Here is a 13,740-nt window from a genome sequence, read left to right on the forward strand (position 1 = left end):
CAAAAATAGAAACTGAAAACAGGAAAGCCTAGCTATGTCCCAGTAAAATGCAAAAACTGTGTTAAAGAACAAACAAAAAACGTTGGTTTTCTGACAAAAGTCTGTCAGTCTCTGAAAGCTGCAAAATGGGGATTGCAGCCCCACAAACCATTTGTTGATACCATTTGCAGGGGGAACAAAACAGATGCTTTTATTTGCAGCATTTTCTTTCCTCTTTTTGTCCAAAAACATAATTTTAGATGTATTTTGGCTAATTTCTGGGTCTCCTCCAGGGGAATCCACATACCCTTTGTACCTTTAGAAACCCCGTGATGTTGGAAGAAAAGGATGTAATTTTGGCATGGATACCTTATGTGTTCACAAAGTTACAGGGGCCTAAGCGCAAACTACCCCAAATAGCCCAAAAAAGGCTTAGCACTCTAGCAGCGAAGGGGTTAGACAACCGTCTGTTAAATTTCAACACAGCAGTATCACTAGAAGTACTCATTTACTTAAATTCACTGTGATCCCAAGGTAAAATTCATGTCCATACTTCGTTCAAGGAAATCTATTTAAATATTACAAATGGCTGATGAAATGGAAGTATTTTTCGAATGAATAATTTTTGAATAGTACAAAATAACCTCTACTTATATATTTCCAGTAAGATCTACTGGTTAGCTGGCCTAATAAATGTACTGATTATTTGTAACACCACACACAATATGATAGAACGCTAAACTTAGTGATTTATTCATCTAAAACTACAGCGGATTGAGTAAATGTGTAACTCACGGTGAGTGGCCTGCAAAGTTTATTACTTGAATATTGTGGGCGAAGTGTACTGACTAGGTGGGGTCCGCCTACAAAGTCCCCTTCAACTTGTAGATGACATGGAAATAAGTTGTGTATTTAGTTTACACATGAGGCACTAATACAATTTCTTAATGTTTTACAGCTAGATGAAGAGCTCTCTGGAGTCATTGAAGTAGTGGGAAGAGTTACCCCCAAAGCAACCGTCATGGGCATGTCTTATATTCCTTTTCGGGAAGAAACAGCAGCTTTTGGTAAGCGCAAACTTATTTTGAGAATGCTCAGCAGCTTTGGGCATTGACGGGCCGTCAAGTGCCAGAGGTTTGACACTTTTATTTCTGCCACTGTAATTAATTGACCTTGTTTATTGCCATCTTTGTATTGACCTCTTGTATCTGGTTTAAGCTACCTCCTATATATATATATATATATATATATATATATATATATATATATATATATATATATATATATATATATATATATATATTTATTATTAAAACCCTTATAGGGTTCATTTGTCCAGTTCTGTAGTTTGTTTACCAATGATTTTTCACCACTGTATTTTCCAGAACATAAATGATGCACATGTCAAATTATTTATATTGGTTCTATAAACAAAGGTGAAAGATACTTTACCTTTGTGCAGTTCATGAACACTTTTTTTTAATTCTCCAGGTTTTCATTTTCACATTTTCCAATGTGTTCCTTGGATTGAGACCTAGGTCTTCATAGGACCTATGCAAACGTTTGATTACCTACTACATGCTGCCCCAGGGATGGCAATTAACATGTGCAGCACCCTCTCTGAACATTTTGGGAGTTACATTAAAAGACGATAGATTAATGCAGATTGATCAGCGGGTGTTTTATTTAACTCTTGATGATCCTCCTTCTCCAATATCTGTTTTGAGGTGTGCCAAGCGTAGATTTGTGATCACTTGTTGAATGGTAATAGATTGGAAAAGGTCATTATTTGGAAATGCAAAACTGCTCCAGACCAGTGGGACTTCGCACATCTGGTATGAATTAACCTTGTCAGAACCTAGATGGGTGGACCAGATGCCTCCCAAAGGAGGCATGAGGGTGCAAGGATGGAGTTCCGTGCTTCTCCATTGCATGCTTTTGTTAATACAAAGCATATATGTTTGAACTGGGTAGGAACTCTGTGGGAAGTGTTGACTATGGGGCAGATTTGCAATGCTTCCTGACAAGAACTGCATCTTCAATCAGAATTAAGCATCTGAAAGCACAACATCTTGCTTGCCGTTAGTATTTGTAATCATCACAAGGTTCCTCTGCTTCAAAGACGACACCGTTTAGAGATGCAATAGCTCCTTGTCCTTTTCTGGTTGTGATTTCGGATTACCTCTTAGCAAATAAACTACTTAAATACATTAGCAAATGCCTTTTGCTTGCACGCGTTTTCAGTGATCTGCTTTGTTTGACTACAACTATGTATCATTTAAAGATTTGTTGTAAATCTTACATATCCCTTTTTTCCCCCACAGATCTTGCACTTTACGATGAAGCACTAAAAATTATCCACGAGTTTCCTCAGTACTTTCCATTTGGGGTCGTGCGAAGTGAATGATTTGTGTGTTGCAGCAGTAGTCCTAAAAAATATCTTAAACTGTAAAGGCTGCCGATTAATGGGATTGAGTCTGTCTTTCTTTTTGTCCTGAGAAGATTCTGATCTAGTTGTTGTTTTCCCCCAAAGAGAGCCTTTTCATGTCATTCCAAAGTGGCAGAAATGTTAGTTTTGTTTAGTGGGTTGCATTCACGCAATGCTTGTGTACAATTGCCTATTTCCATAATAACGCTCACCAGATTGGTGAACTGTTTTGTAGGAATTTATACATACCCCCAGTTTTTTGCTCCAGCTGCCACCTAGCTATGTTTGCTTAAAAGTAGACCTCTGTTACAGTACTTTACGATGTTCAGTGCATGCTTACATGAGAGGCACTGGCATAATGTGGTTTTGCAAATATCCCCACCTAACATCTTTACTCTCATTTCATGCACTTCAGGAACTTCGTTTTCATCAAGGACATTATCAGTTAGGTTATTGGAAGTGCAAGCTGAATAGGGGTTGTATTTTCCTTACTTCAGTCCTTGTGTTTTAGAGTATTAGCTACACCTTATTAAGAAGTAGATTTTGTTTCTTTTGTTCATATAAAGAAATGTGGATCAGCACACTGCGTGTGTTTTTTTTCTTTTTTTTAAATAAAACAATATTTATATTAAAGTAGTCCCTTTTTTATTATTCAGCACAAACCTATTGATTGACGGAATATTTTAGTTACAGGAAGAGTTGTTAATATTCATTTAGCCTTTGCTTGTATTTCAGTACCTGGCATTATTCGGGGACCAACTAAGCTTCAACATAACATCATTGAACCTACTTGAGTGTTCAGCCACAAAGGTTTTTCTCAATAAGTGTCATGTGTTTATGAACCTCGTTCTTTCTGTGCTGTACATTTCCAATTTTAATTCCCTTTTAGAAGTGGTTGCAGCAAAAAGGTATGCTTTATCTGTAACTGTCTAAATCTACACTTTTTTGTTCTAATTTATTTTCTTGTTTTTGTCATCATGTAGCTTTGATACAAAATATTTAACAGTAGAATAGCAGTATTGTTTCAGATCTGCTCGCCATTGGACCACCTAAGATTTTTGGCCCTAAAGTTTGTGTGTGTGTAGTAAATATTTATTACCCAATGGCAGTTGCCACTGAGTAGTTGTAGTCAGGACCACTCTTTCATAGAAAATAGATTTAATGGTTTGCTAGCAACTTTGGCACTGTTTGAAGAATCTTGACAAATTCTTCCAAAAACAGGTTTCACCCGCCTCTGCTCCTTCCTGGAAAGTTTCTGGTCAATCTGAGTGGGGTCAAAGGAAACCAGCATTGGCAAAGCCAAAAGGTCTTGCCAATGTGAGATCAGTTGGTTATTTCAAACACTGGGGGAAAACATGGTCTACACCACAAGTAAATAACGTTTTAGAACAAATGTGCTAGGAAGCAGCCGGAGCTGGCGGTGTCCTAGTGCTATTTTTTCCTATGGCGGGAGGGTGTGGACAACAGGAGTGGGGTGGGAGGGAAGGGGCAACAGAAAGAGTAGTAGAGCGGAGGGAATGGAGTGGATAACAAAAAAGTGCTTTGTAAACCTCACCAGAATTTTGTTGTAAACCACATTTACTAGATTATGTGATGTACATGTTCTGTGCTTTAGCATATACCACTACCTGTAATTCACGGTAATGACGTTATGCTTGGTGAGTTACATATATGTTGACATAGTGCTCCATGCTGTTGATAAATATTACTAGACGCTGAGCACCTACAAGATAGATGAGGAACTATCTCAAAGCTTGAGAAATTCATGGAGGGAAAGTAGGAGACCTGAGAATAATAATAAGGGTAGACAATGGTGGAGAAGGTTCAGAAATGACTTCATACCAATTATGAGGTGTTAACGGTGAAAAATAAAATTTGGTGTTTTTTAGAAAGCAACATGAATTGGCCTACCCTATTGTAATGCTTTTGGAAATATATATGCAATTGGGGATCTTTTTACCAGTTTCTTGCAAGAATATGCTATAGTACTACTAATAGATGTCTCTCTAGAATGTCTATACATGTAAATGGGATGGGATCAGATCATACACACAACTTGCTTATATTTCACAAGCATTAGCAAAGCCTATAGGTCTCGCCTATGCAAGAGCTTTTGGTTTTTCCAGCGTGTTTTAGCCATGTGGTACACCAGCATGGCTAAAAGTTAGGGACATAAGGAAGACTTGCATGGATTTACATAGAGTGGTATGGTGAATAGTGTGTTGTACAGTGGAGTAGCAGAGTTGTGTTTTGGATATGCATAATGTGGAGTGGCATAGATTAGAGGGGAATGGTTCAGAGTGCATTGGCGTAGAGTGTTGCAGAGTGCACTGGCATTGAATTTAGGGGTGTATAATGCAACGTCTTAGAATGCAGTGGTATATGAGTGGTGCATAGTAGAGTGGATTGGTGCAGAGGAGTGGTGCAGCAGAGTGGCGCAGAGTCGAGTTGCATAGTATGCAGTGGTGCTGTGAGTGAGTGCAGTGGCAGAGTGGAGTAGTGCAGAGTAGATTGGCGTAGAGTTCAGTGGAGGAGAGTATAGTAGTGTGCAGTTGTGCAGAGTAGATTGTTTCAGAGTAGAGTGAAGTGGGGGTTGGAGAGTAGAGTGCAGTTGCTTAGAACGGCATGGACTGTAATGGCGTAGCATAAAGTGGTGTAGAGTGCTGTGTAGATTAGAGTGGCGTGCAGTGTGTTGACGTAGAGTGCAGAGCCGTAGAGTGGTGTAGAGTAGATTGGTGTGGTGTAGATTGGCGAAGAGTGGTACAGGGTAGAGTGGTGTGGAGTGTGCATGGTATGGTAGCGCACTGCCATTACAGACAACCGTTTTTCAATTGAAATGACAATAACATTTGCACAGACATGCAGTTTTACTAATAACTGTACAGTGCACAAACAAAAATGTGTGGAAATTGCATCACCTAGTGTAATGGTTTGTTTTGATCATATTAATGTATTAGTTTCCAACACACTTCAGATATAACAAAAAAGTGCTTCATTTGTCTTCCCAATTCAGATATATTCTGAAATACGTACACAGTTCATTTAAATGTTGTGTTTCAGAGAAAATAGTGTTCCTACCTCCAGTATCCAGCAAGATTGTTATATAAATACTCTCACTTTGAAGTCGGAGTAAGAAAGTAAATGAGCGCCCTCAGAAGACGGTGCCAGACATTTGACCTCGGTCTTTGAATGCACAGCTAATGTAACAAAATAACAACAAGGTTTAAAGTCCTTAAAGGGAGTTTGTGGAAGAATGCAGTAAACAAGCTTTAGGAGGGGCAAACTGAATCTAGAAAGCCTATCGCAAATAGAAAGCAATCACTGTGAGTTACGAAGGCATTGGTAATCAACAGGCGGAATGCATTCCTATGTCATCTTTCTGAAAGACCCCAAGATTTCTTTAGCAAACCAGATAGCTGTGCTGTTTGGTAGGCTGCAACCCCAAAAAAGGGGGGTGAGTGTCACAAAACCTGTTTTCCCCATGCAATTTCCTATAGAACTTTTAAATACATTTGCAGCAAAGCGACTGAACAGAATTAACACCAAGCTTGGCAAAAAGCGGAATATTCACCAGAAAAATTGCTTTTTGTGTTTTGGAGTAAATATGTTGAAAAGTTTAAAATAAAATTAAGGTAGGAGTATGTTTCCTAGTGCAGAGGATCTGCAAACTCAGCAGATCAAAAGATTAGACTGGATTAGATTTGATGCCATCCACATTAAAGATGTTTAAGAAGCCATTTAGGGACTCTGTCCCCTGTCCTGATAAAAGAGCTCTAAAAACATATAGAGAGCAAAGTAAGAATACCACGACCCTTTGGCCTGTACATGGCGGGCTTTGGGTTATAGCTACTTCTGTTAATTTAATTGGTGAATTTTACTGTTTTTTGTGTCTTTTTGTAGTTTAAAAGATTACGTTTCAACTGACACTTTCACAAAACTACAACATTACTTTAACCTTTTTTCTTTCAGTGGGAAGTTTTTTATAAATAGACAGTTTTTCTCACAAGGCAGCAGCTTGCAGAGAAGCATCCATACAGCAGCAGGTGTTCTGGATTTGTGGGTGTGCGAACCTAGTTGCAAATTAGAATACTATCTGCTCTCCGCTCCAATGCACACACCAGCCCTGAAGGAATTGTAGAAAAGGAGCCAATTGAGCACTCCATCAGTTTATGCTTGCTGATCTTCACTTACATAGGAGCTAACACTTTTTTCTGTTGGTACATTGCAGTCTCCATTCATGTTCAAGGGAGGATATTCCCCCCTCAAGCTTTGAGATGGTAAAGAACATTCACATGTTGCTGAGTGGCACAAAAGCTCAGTCATTGTGGCAGCCTCTTCCATCCCTCACAAGCACCCCATTCCTTTGCATGCATTTTGAATGGCAGTCAAACTTTCTAGAACCTGTGCAGTCTCATTAATGATGAATCACGGTCGTACATCCTTCACTGGTGTACAGGGGAGCGAGCAGGTGTCTAAAGTTTCCAAACGTGCTGCTGCTAGTCTAGCAGCCAATAATTGGTGAGTGATTTGTTTTTCATTTGGGGTTGTGAGTGGATAGAAAGACTTTCTCCTGTGTCTCCAAATAACAGGACTGTATGGAAAAGTGGTAACACTATCCCTGTGATTGCTTTTATGTGGGACAGTAACAACACATTTTTTATTGTATGATTACTTAAAATCCTTTACAAAAGCAGAGCAAATAGATACAAATTTAAAAAAGGGTAAAAATAGGATTTCTAAAAAGGGGGGTTACGTTGCAAAGATGCTATCATGGTCACCAGTACATAAGTGCAAGAAAAAGTACATTTAGAATTAAAACACATGTAAGATATAAAATGCAAAGGGTGTACGAAGCAACTTCACCAAGGAGGGCTAAGAGGCAGGAGTTCTAGGCATATTATGTGGGACAGAATCTTTTGCGAGTTAGATTGTTTATGTACGTCCACATCCTGTGGACTAAGGTACCGGTTTCCCTTCATACCCTTTTCGCACAACGCTCTGAACCTTGTTGGGCAAAGTTTCTCCCTGTCATTATTTTATATGCATTTTGTTTGTCCTGTAAACATATGGAGGACTTGCATATTGATGCCCAAGTCTTAGAGCATGTTTCCTCTGAGTTCTCTTTTCCAGTTGGTCATGTATTTGTTTTTTCAAGGGATATGATCATTTACCCCAGTATTGGAACTTTCATAGATTCCCATGCTTTGTATCATTCCCTGTCATCGGAATGGGAGCCTCGGTAAATAAAAAATATAACCATAGAAACAAAAGAGAAATCAGGCCTAGGCCTCATCTCATTTTGTAGCATATCACCCTCTTTGTGTAAAAGAGCCCAAACTTTTCTCAACAACCAATCAGAACAGCCTCACCACATAGAACCTTCCTGAGAGAGCCTCAGAGCCTTAGATTTTCTACCGCACGTTGAGCTAGGGAGTCTCCACTGAGCTCTGCTCAGTTTTCTTTCTTCAACTTCAATTCTTCTTCAAATTTACTTCAGAAAATTATTATGTCAGACAAGGAAAAGAAGGCTTTGTTCAGGGCCTGTGCTACCTGTGCAAAAAAGAGACTTTTTGTGGAGGACAAGCATGAAGACTGTATCTATTGCTTGTATCCAGACCACAAGGCCACAGATTGTAAAATCTGTAGGACATTTTCTACAAAGACATTGAGAGACAGGGAGTGCCGATTACTAACTTGGCTACAGAAGATGAAGTCACGGAAGGAAGTGCTGTCTTCGGACGAGGAGGACTCTTCATCTTCCAGGAGGTCCAGAAAGAGGGGTAGGTCACCTCCCTCTACTTCTTCAGAAATCCCTGTCAAAGCCCAACAAAAGATCTCTGATAGGTCTGAGAGGGCTAGTCCCATCAAATCTCTTCACCGAGGTCAAAAGGAGAGGCTGGGACAGGCTGCTGCGGTGGACACAGCCAAAAAGATGAAAAAGGATGTTTCTGTTCCTTCACAGCCAATTTTAAAAGTGAAGGAGAGCAAGAAACTGGCTGCTGACTCGCAGGATGGGAAACCGGATAAAAAGCAGCGTCCGTCGACGACAAAATCGGCAGGTACGTCGACGATGTCTTGTCAAAAAGCCTTGATTTCTATGGTGGCTCCGTCGACGGTAGCTCTGTCGACGTCGACTCCATTGGGACCATCGTCGACGTTTAAGGTGCCTTCGTGCTCGTCGACTATAGCTGTATTCTCGATGTCGACTATCATGACGACGAGAGTAGTGTCGACGGCGGCTACAACGATGAAGACTATGACGGCGACTGCAATGGTGATGACGACGAGTTCGTCGACGACACAGTCGACTATTGTTCCGACGACAAAAGTTCCGTCGACGATGAAAGCTCCGTCGACGAAGACCACTTCTGTCGACGGTTCCTTCGACGACTCCATCGATGAGGTCGTCGAAGATTCAAAAAATGCATATTTCCGTGCGCAAGCAGCAAATGACGCTGGAGATGACATCTCCTAGATGATTAACGTCCTTTCTCCCAACTATGATTGATGAGGAGTCTGACGAGGAGGATGAGAATCCATATGGGGATGCTTACAGTCCCTCGGACTTAAATGTAAAATGTCAGGATATGGACACTGAGGAATAATATGAACAACAATATGTCCAACAAAGCACACCTCCTCCAACTTTAGGACAAGACATGGCGGCCATGCCATCGTCGCTGATATCGGACTTACAACTGATGCTGCAGGATTACAGGAGCAGGTTTCCCACTCCACCTGTTCCACAGCAGGAGCGCCCTCCTTCGCCTGTTAGACCTCCGGCTGCGGCAATCATAGTAAAGATGGTGGTTCCACGGGCTGTGCAGCCGGAACCCAGAGAGGAAGTCCACGAAGTAGTAGATCTCTCTTCTGATGATGGTGTCCAGGAGGAACCTGCGCATGATCCCGATCTGGACTAGGATGATAGTGGTGCGCACGATCCAGATGTGGCGGGGCAGGATACTGCTACTTCTCTGCCTGCTGACATTGGGAGATTCCACAACCTCATGGAGAGGGCAGCTGTCAGATTTGGTCTGCCAATAACGACTGTTGAGTCAGACTGCTTCCTATATGATTTTAAAGAACCATTCAAGAGGTCGGTCCGATCTATTCCTATCATCGAACATGTATGGTCGGAGGGAGTTAAAATTATGCAAAATCCGGCGACAGTCATTCCTGTTCTTCCCAGCCTTGAGAAGAAATGCAAAGCGCCGGATGGCAGTCCAGCTTGTCTTCTGGGGCAACCTAAGCCGGATTCTGTAATCTCTCAAGCAGCGCAGAGCAAATCGAAGAATCCTTCCGCGCCCCTTACTACACCTCCGGATAAAGAAGGACGGCGATTGGACAATGTGGGTAAAAGATTCTCCTCTATGGCTAGTCTCCTTGTCCGTGCTGCTAATGCCCTTGCCATTCTCGGCAGGTATGATCGCCAGATGTGGTGCGACCTGTCCCCTTTTGTGGAACAGCTTCCGGAATCTACAAGGGATGAGGCCAAGAAAGATTTGGTGGAAGGAGAGAGGTCTTCATCAGAAGTGATAGATTGCGCTATGGACATCGCATCCACTGCCTTTCGTGCGCTGGCTGGATCAGCTGTGCTATGGCGTCGGGGCTGGTTGCGGGTGACCTGGTTTCGCCAGGAGGTACAGAACAAAATCTTGGACTTACCATTCGACGGAGAGATGCTTTTCGGAAAGCATGTGGATGAGGCCCTTCAGAGCATTAAAAAAGATACGGACACAGCAAAGTCCTTGGGTTCGTTGAACTACTGTAAAGTTCCTTTTAGAGGGGTAAGAGGGAGAGGTTTCTCCTCTTACAGAGGTGGCAACCAACAAAGATATTTGTCCTCCCAGTCTTACAAGCCTCAATATTCCAATCTACGTCAGGGCCAGTCAGCGTCTTATTCTCGTCGATCGCAGAGAGGCCGCCAGAATCGTCAAGGACGTGACGACTCCAAGAGGCAATAGCGGCCTCGCGGCTCTTTCTACTGTTCCTCCTCCGATTACATCAGTGGGGGGGGGGGGCAGGATATCTCTAGTTCCCGACAGCTGGAAACTAATAACATCAGACCAGTGGGTCTTAAATATCATCAAGAGTGGCCATGAGTTGGAGTTTCAACATCTACCTCCATCCAGAGCTCCAGGCACCTGTCAATCAAAACATCTAGGACGGTTACGTCTCGAAGCCCACCAGCTTTTCACCAAGGGGGCAATAGAACCTGTACCTCTTTCACAGAGGGGGAAAGGGTTTTATTCCAGGTTCTTCCTGGTTCAAAAATCGACAAACTTGGTGATCTACGGGAGCTCAACGCCTATCTCATCAAACTATCGTTCAGGATGGTCACTCTTCAAGATATTCTTCGTCTTTTAAATCCAGGCGATTACATGGCGACTCTGTATTTAGAGGATGCCTACTTCCATGTGCCGATCCACCCAGCTCACAGGCAATACTTTCGCTTCACAGTAGGCAAGAGCCATTTCCAATTCAAAGTACTTCCTTTTGGCCTAAGGTCTGCTCCGAGGATATTTACGAAGGTGTTGGCCCCAGTGGCTGCTTTCCTCAGGAAACAATCTCTGGAGGTTTTTCCCTACCTGGACGACTGGCTAGTCAAAGCTCCAACTTTCCAGGAAGCTTCCGAGGCTATTACCACCTGCAGTCAAGTGTTCATTGTCCTGGGCCTTCAGCTCAACAAGAACAAATCAGTTCTCTAACCGTCCAGGTCAGCAAAGTTTCTGGGGGCCATTCTGGACATGAAACGTTGCACGGCTTACCCTTCAGTCGATCGTCAAAACAAACTGATGCTCTCGGCTCGCCAATTGCTCAAGAAGAAATCTGTCAGTCCGAATCTACGAGTCCCTTCTAGGGTCGATCTCATCCTGCATACCATTGATTCCGCATTGCAGGCTGCGAATACGACCACTACAGGAGCAGCTCGACAGACAATGGTACCAAGCAGAGGGCTCTTTCGACGACAAGATTTCAATAACGCCAGAAATGAGAAAGGCATGCGACTGGTGGGTCATAAGGAGCAACATAGCCAAGGGCTTGTCTTTCATGCTTCCTCCGTCTCCCATGGTTATCACCACGTCGCCTCGTTAGAAGGCTGGGAGCGGTCCTCCAAGACTTACAAGTCAGTGGACACTGGGATCCAAGTCAACGCCAGTGCCACATCAACATGTTGGAGCTCAAAGCCATCCGATTAGCTCTACAGGCTTTTCTGCCGCGAATACAGAATCAATCAGTGCTGGTCCGCACGGACAACATGACGGCCATGCACTATATCAACAAGCAGGGGGGAACAAGATCTCAAACTCTGTCCAAGGAAGCTCAATTGATTTGGGATTGGGCAATCCTTCACAAGATTTCTGTGACTGCAGAAAACCTGGCGGGTTCGCTCAACATCACTGCGGACGCCCTGAGTCGATAGAAATCGACCACTCACGAATGGGAGTTGGATCAGGCCATTCTGGAAGAGGTGTTTTCGGTCTGGGGGACCCCGACCATAGACCTGTTTGCGACTCCGGAGAACACCAAATGCCGGTTCTATGCAAGCAGGGATCACCATCTGGGATCCTTGGGGAATGCGCTTTCGATTGCCTGGTACGGCGAATTCTGTTACGCTTTTCCACCGATACCCCTCATTCCGAGGATACTCAGGAAGGCCAAAGCGGAGCCGTGCAAAATGATCTTGATTGCACCAGCGTGGCCCCGGCAGTTCTGGTACACGGAACTCCTATTACTCTCCCAGGCTCATCCGATCCGCCTTCAACTGATTCCGTCCCTGTTGTCGAGGTCTCTGGGTCAAGTACTCCATCCGGATCTGGGCTCGCTTCACTTAACAGTGTGGCTCCTGAATACAGGGAGTTCGACATCTGAATCTCCCCAGGGAGTGTAGGGAGGTGTTGTCTCAGGCTCGAGCACCAAGTACTAACAAGACGTATAAGGCAAAGTGGAAGAGGTTCTGCCTATGGTGTCAGAAGCAACGTCTCCATCTGTACACTACAGCTCCTCATCAAATTTTACCATACATCCTGTTACTGGCTAAATCTGGACTAGCACATTCTTCTGTGAAACTGCATCTAGCGGCCATCTCCAGGTTCAGACGGACGTCTTCAGGTCCTTCTCTTTGGTCGGCTAGAATTGTCAAGCAACTTATGAAAGGCCTGTTTCGGATGTACCCCCCAGTCCGTCCTCCACCTCCAATTTGGCAACTTAATTTGGTGTTGGCTCAGCTAATGAAAGCTCCGTTTGAGCCCATCCACAAGGCGGACCTTCAATACCTTTCATGGAAACTAGCTCTTCTGTTGGCTCGGACATCGGCCAGGAGAATTAGTGAGCTGCAGGCTCTCTCCATAGTGGAACCTTTTCTTCAGTTCAAGCGAGATGTTCTAATCCTTCGGACTAATCCAAAATTCATCCCTAAGGTTCCATCTGAATTTCATCTGAACGAACCTTTGATCTTGAAGTCATTCTTTCCGCGACCTACGACTCCAGCAGAAAGATCCTTGCATTCATTGGACGTTCAAAGATGTTTAAAGTTCTATTTGGAGCGCACAAAATCTTTTAGAAGAACTTTACAACTGTTCGTATCTTACAGTGCTCCGCGGAAGGGTCTTCCGCTAACCAAGTGCAGCATTTACCGCTGGATTTCCAGCGCTATTCGATTCTGCCATCAAGCAGCGGGCAAACCACTTGCATCAAGAGTCCGTGCTCACTCCACAAGATCGATAGCATCTTCAGTGGCTTTGTTTGCTGGGGTTCCTATCAAAGACCTCTGCAGAGCAGCGACGTGGAGCAGTACACATACCTTCACGAAGCACTACTGCTTAGAGTCTACGGTGAAGGATGACGCCGCTGTTGGAAAGGCAGTCCTCAGAAATCTTTTCCAATGAGAGGTGAGCTTTCCCTAACATCCCTCCTTCCTGTATGGCACATTTTATGATTTGTTCCTATGAGGGTACTTGTATTGTCATGTCATGTGATGCAGGTAACAAAATGTGCTTTTATGGCTTACTGCTAACTACTCTGATACAAAGCTTGGGAATCTATGAAAGTTCCAATACTGGGGTAAGAAAACAAGTTACTTACCTGTAACTTTGGTTCCCCAGTATTGGTAACTTTCGTAGATTCCCATGTGCCCACCCGCCTCCCCTGGGAAAGCTCAGCCTGTTTTTACGGAGATAGTGGCTGTTGCACAACGGCTACGAAAATCTGAGGCTCTCTCAGGAAGGTTCTATGTGGCGAGGCTGTTCTGATTGGTTGTTGAGAAGTTTGGGCTCTTTTACACAAAGAGGGTGATATGCTACAAAATGAGATGAGGCCTAGGCCTGGTTTCT

At 43.3% G+C, this 13,740-nt stretch overlaps 1 protein-coding gene across 1 annotated transcript in view; it reads left to right on the plus strand.

The window, feature by feature from the left end:
- RPA3 (replication protein A3) overlaps positions 1 to 3,014 on the plus strand; it is a 42,038-nt gene extending 39,024 nt beyond the window's left edge. Inside the window, exons 3-4 of the mRNA XM_078663709.1 lie at positions 938 to 1,046; positions 2,304 to 3,014. Coding sequence (XP_078519835.1) covers positions 938 to 1,046; positions 2,304 to 2,386 — 192 coding nt within the window. The 3' untranslated portion in view covers positions 2,387 to 3,014. The remainder of the gene's footprint in view (positions 1 to 937; positions 1,047 to 2,303) is intronic.
- The last annotated feature ends 10,726 nt before the right edge of the window (positions 3,015 to 13,740 follow it).

This window comes from Lissotriton helveticus, chromosome 10 (genome assembly GCF_964261635.1).
Source record: "Lissotriton helveticus chromosome 10, aLisHel1.1, whole genome shotgun sequence".
NCBI lineage: Eukaryota > Metazoa > Chordata > Amphibia > Caudata > Salamandridae > Lissotriton > Lissotriton helveticus.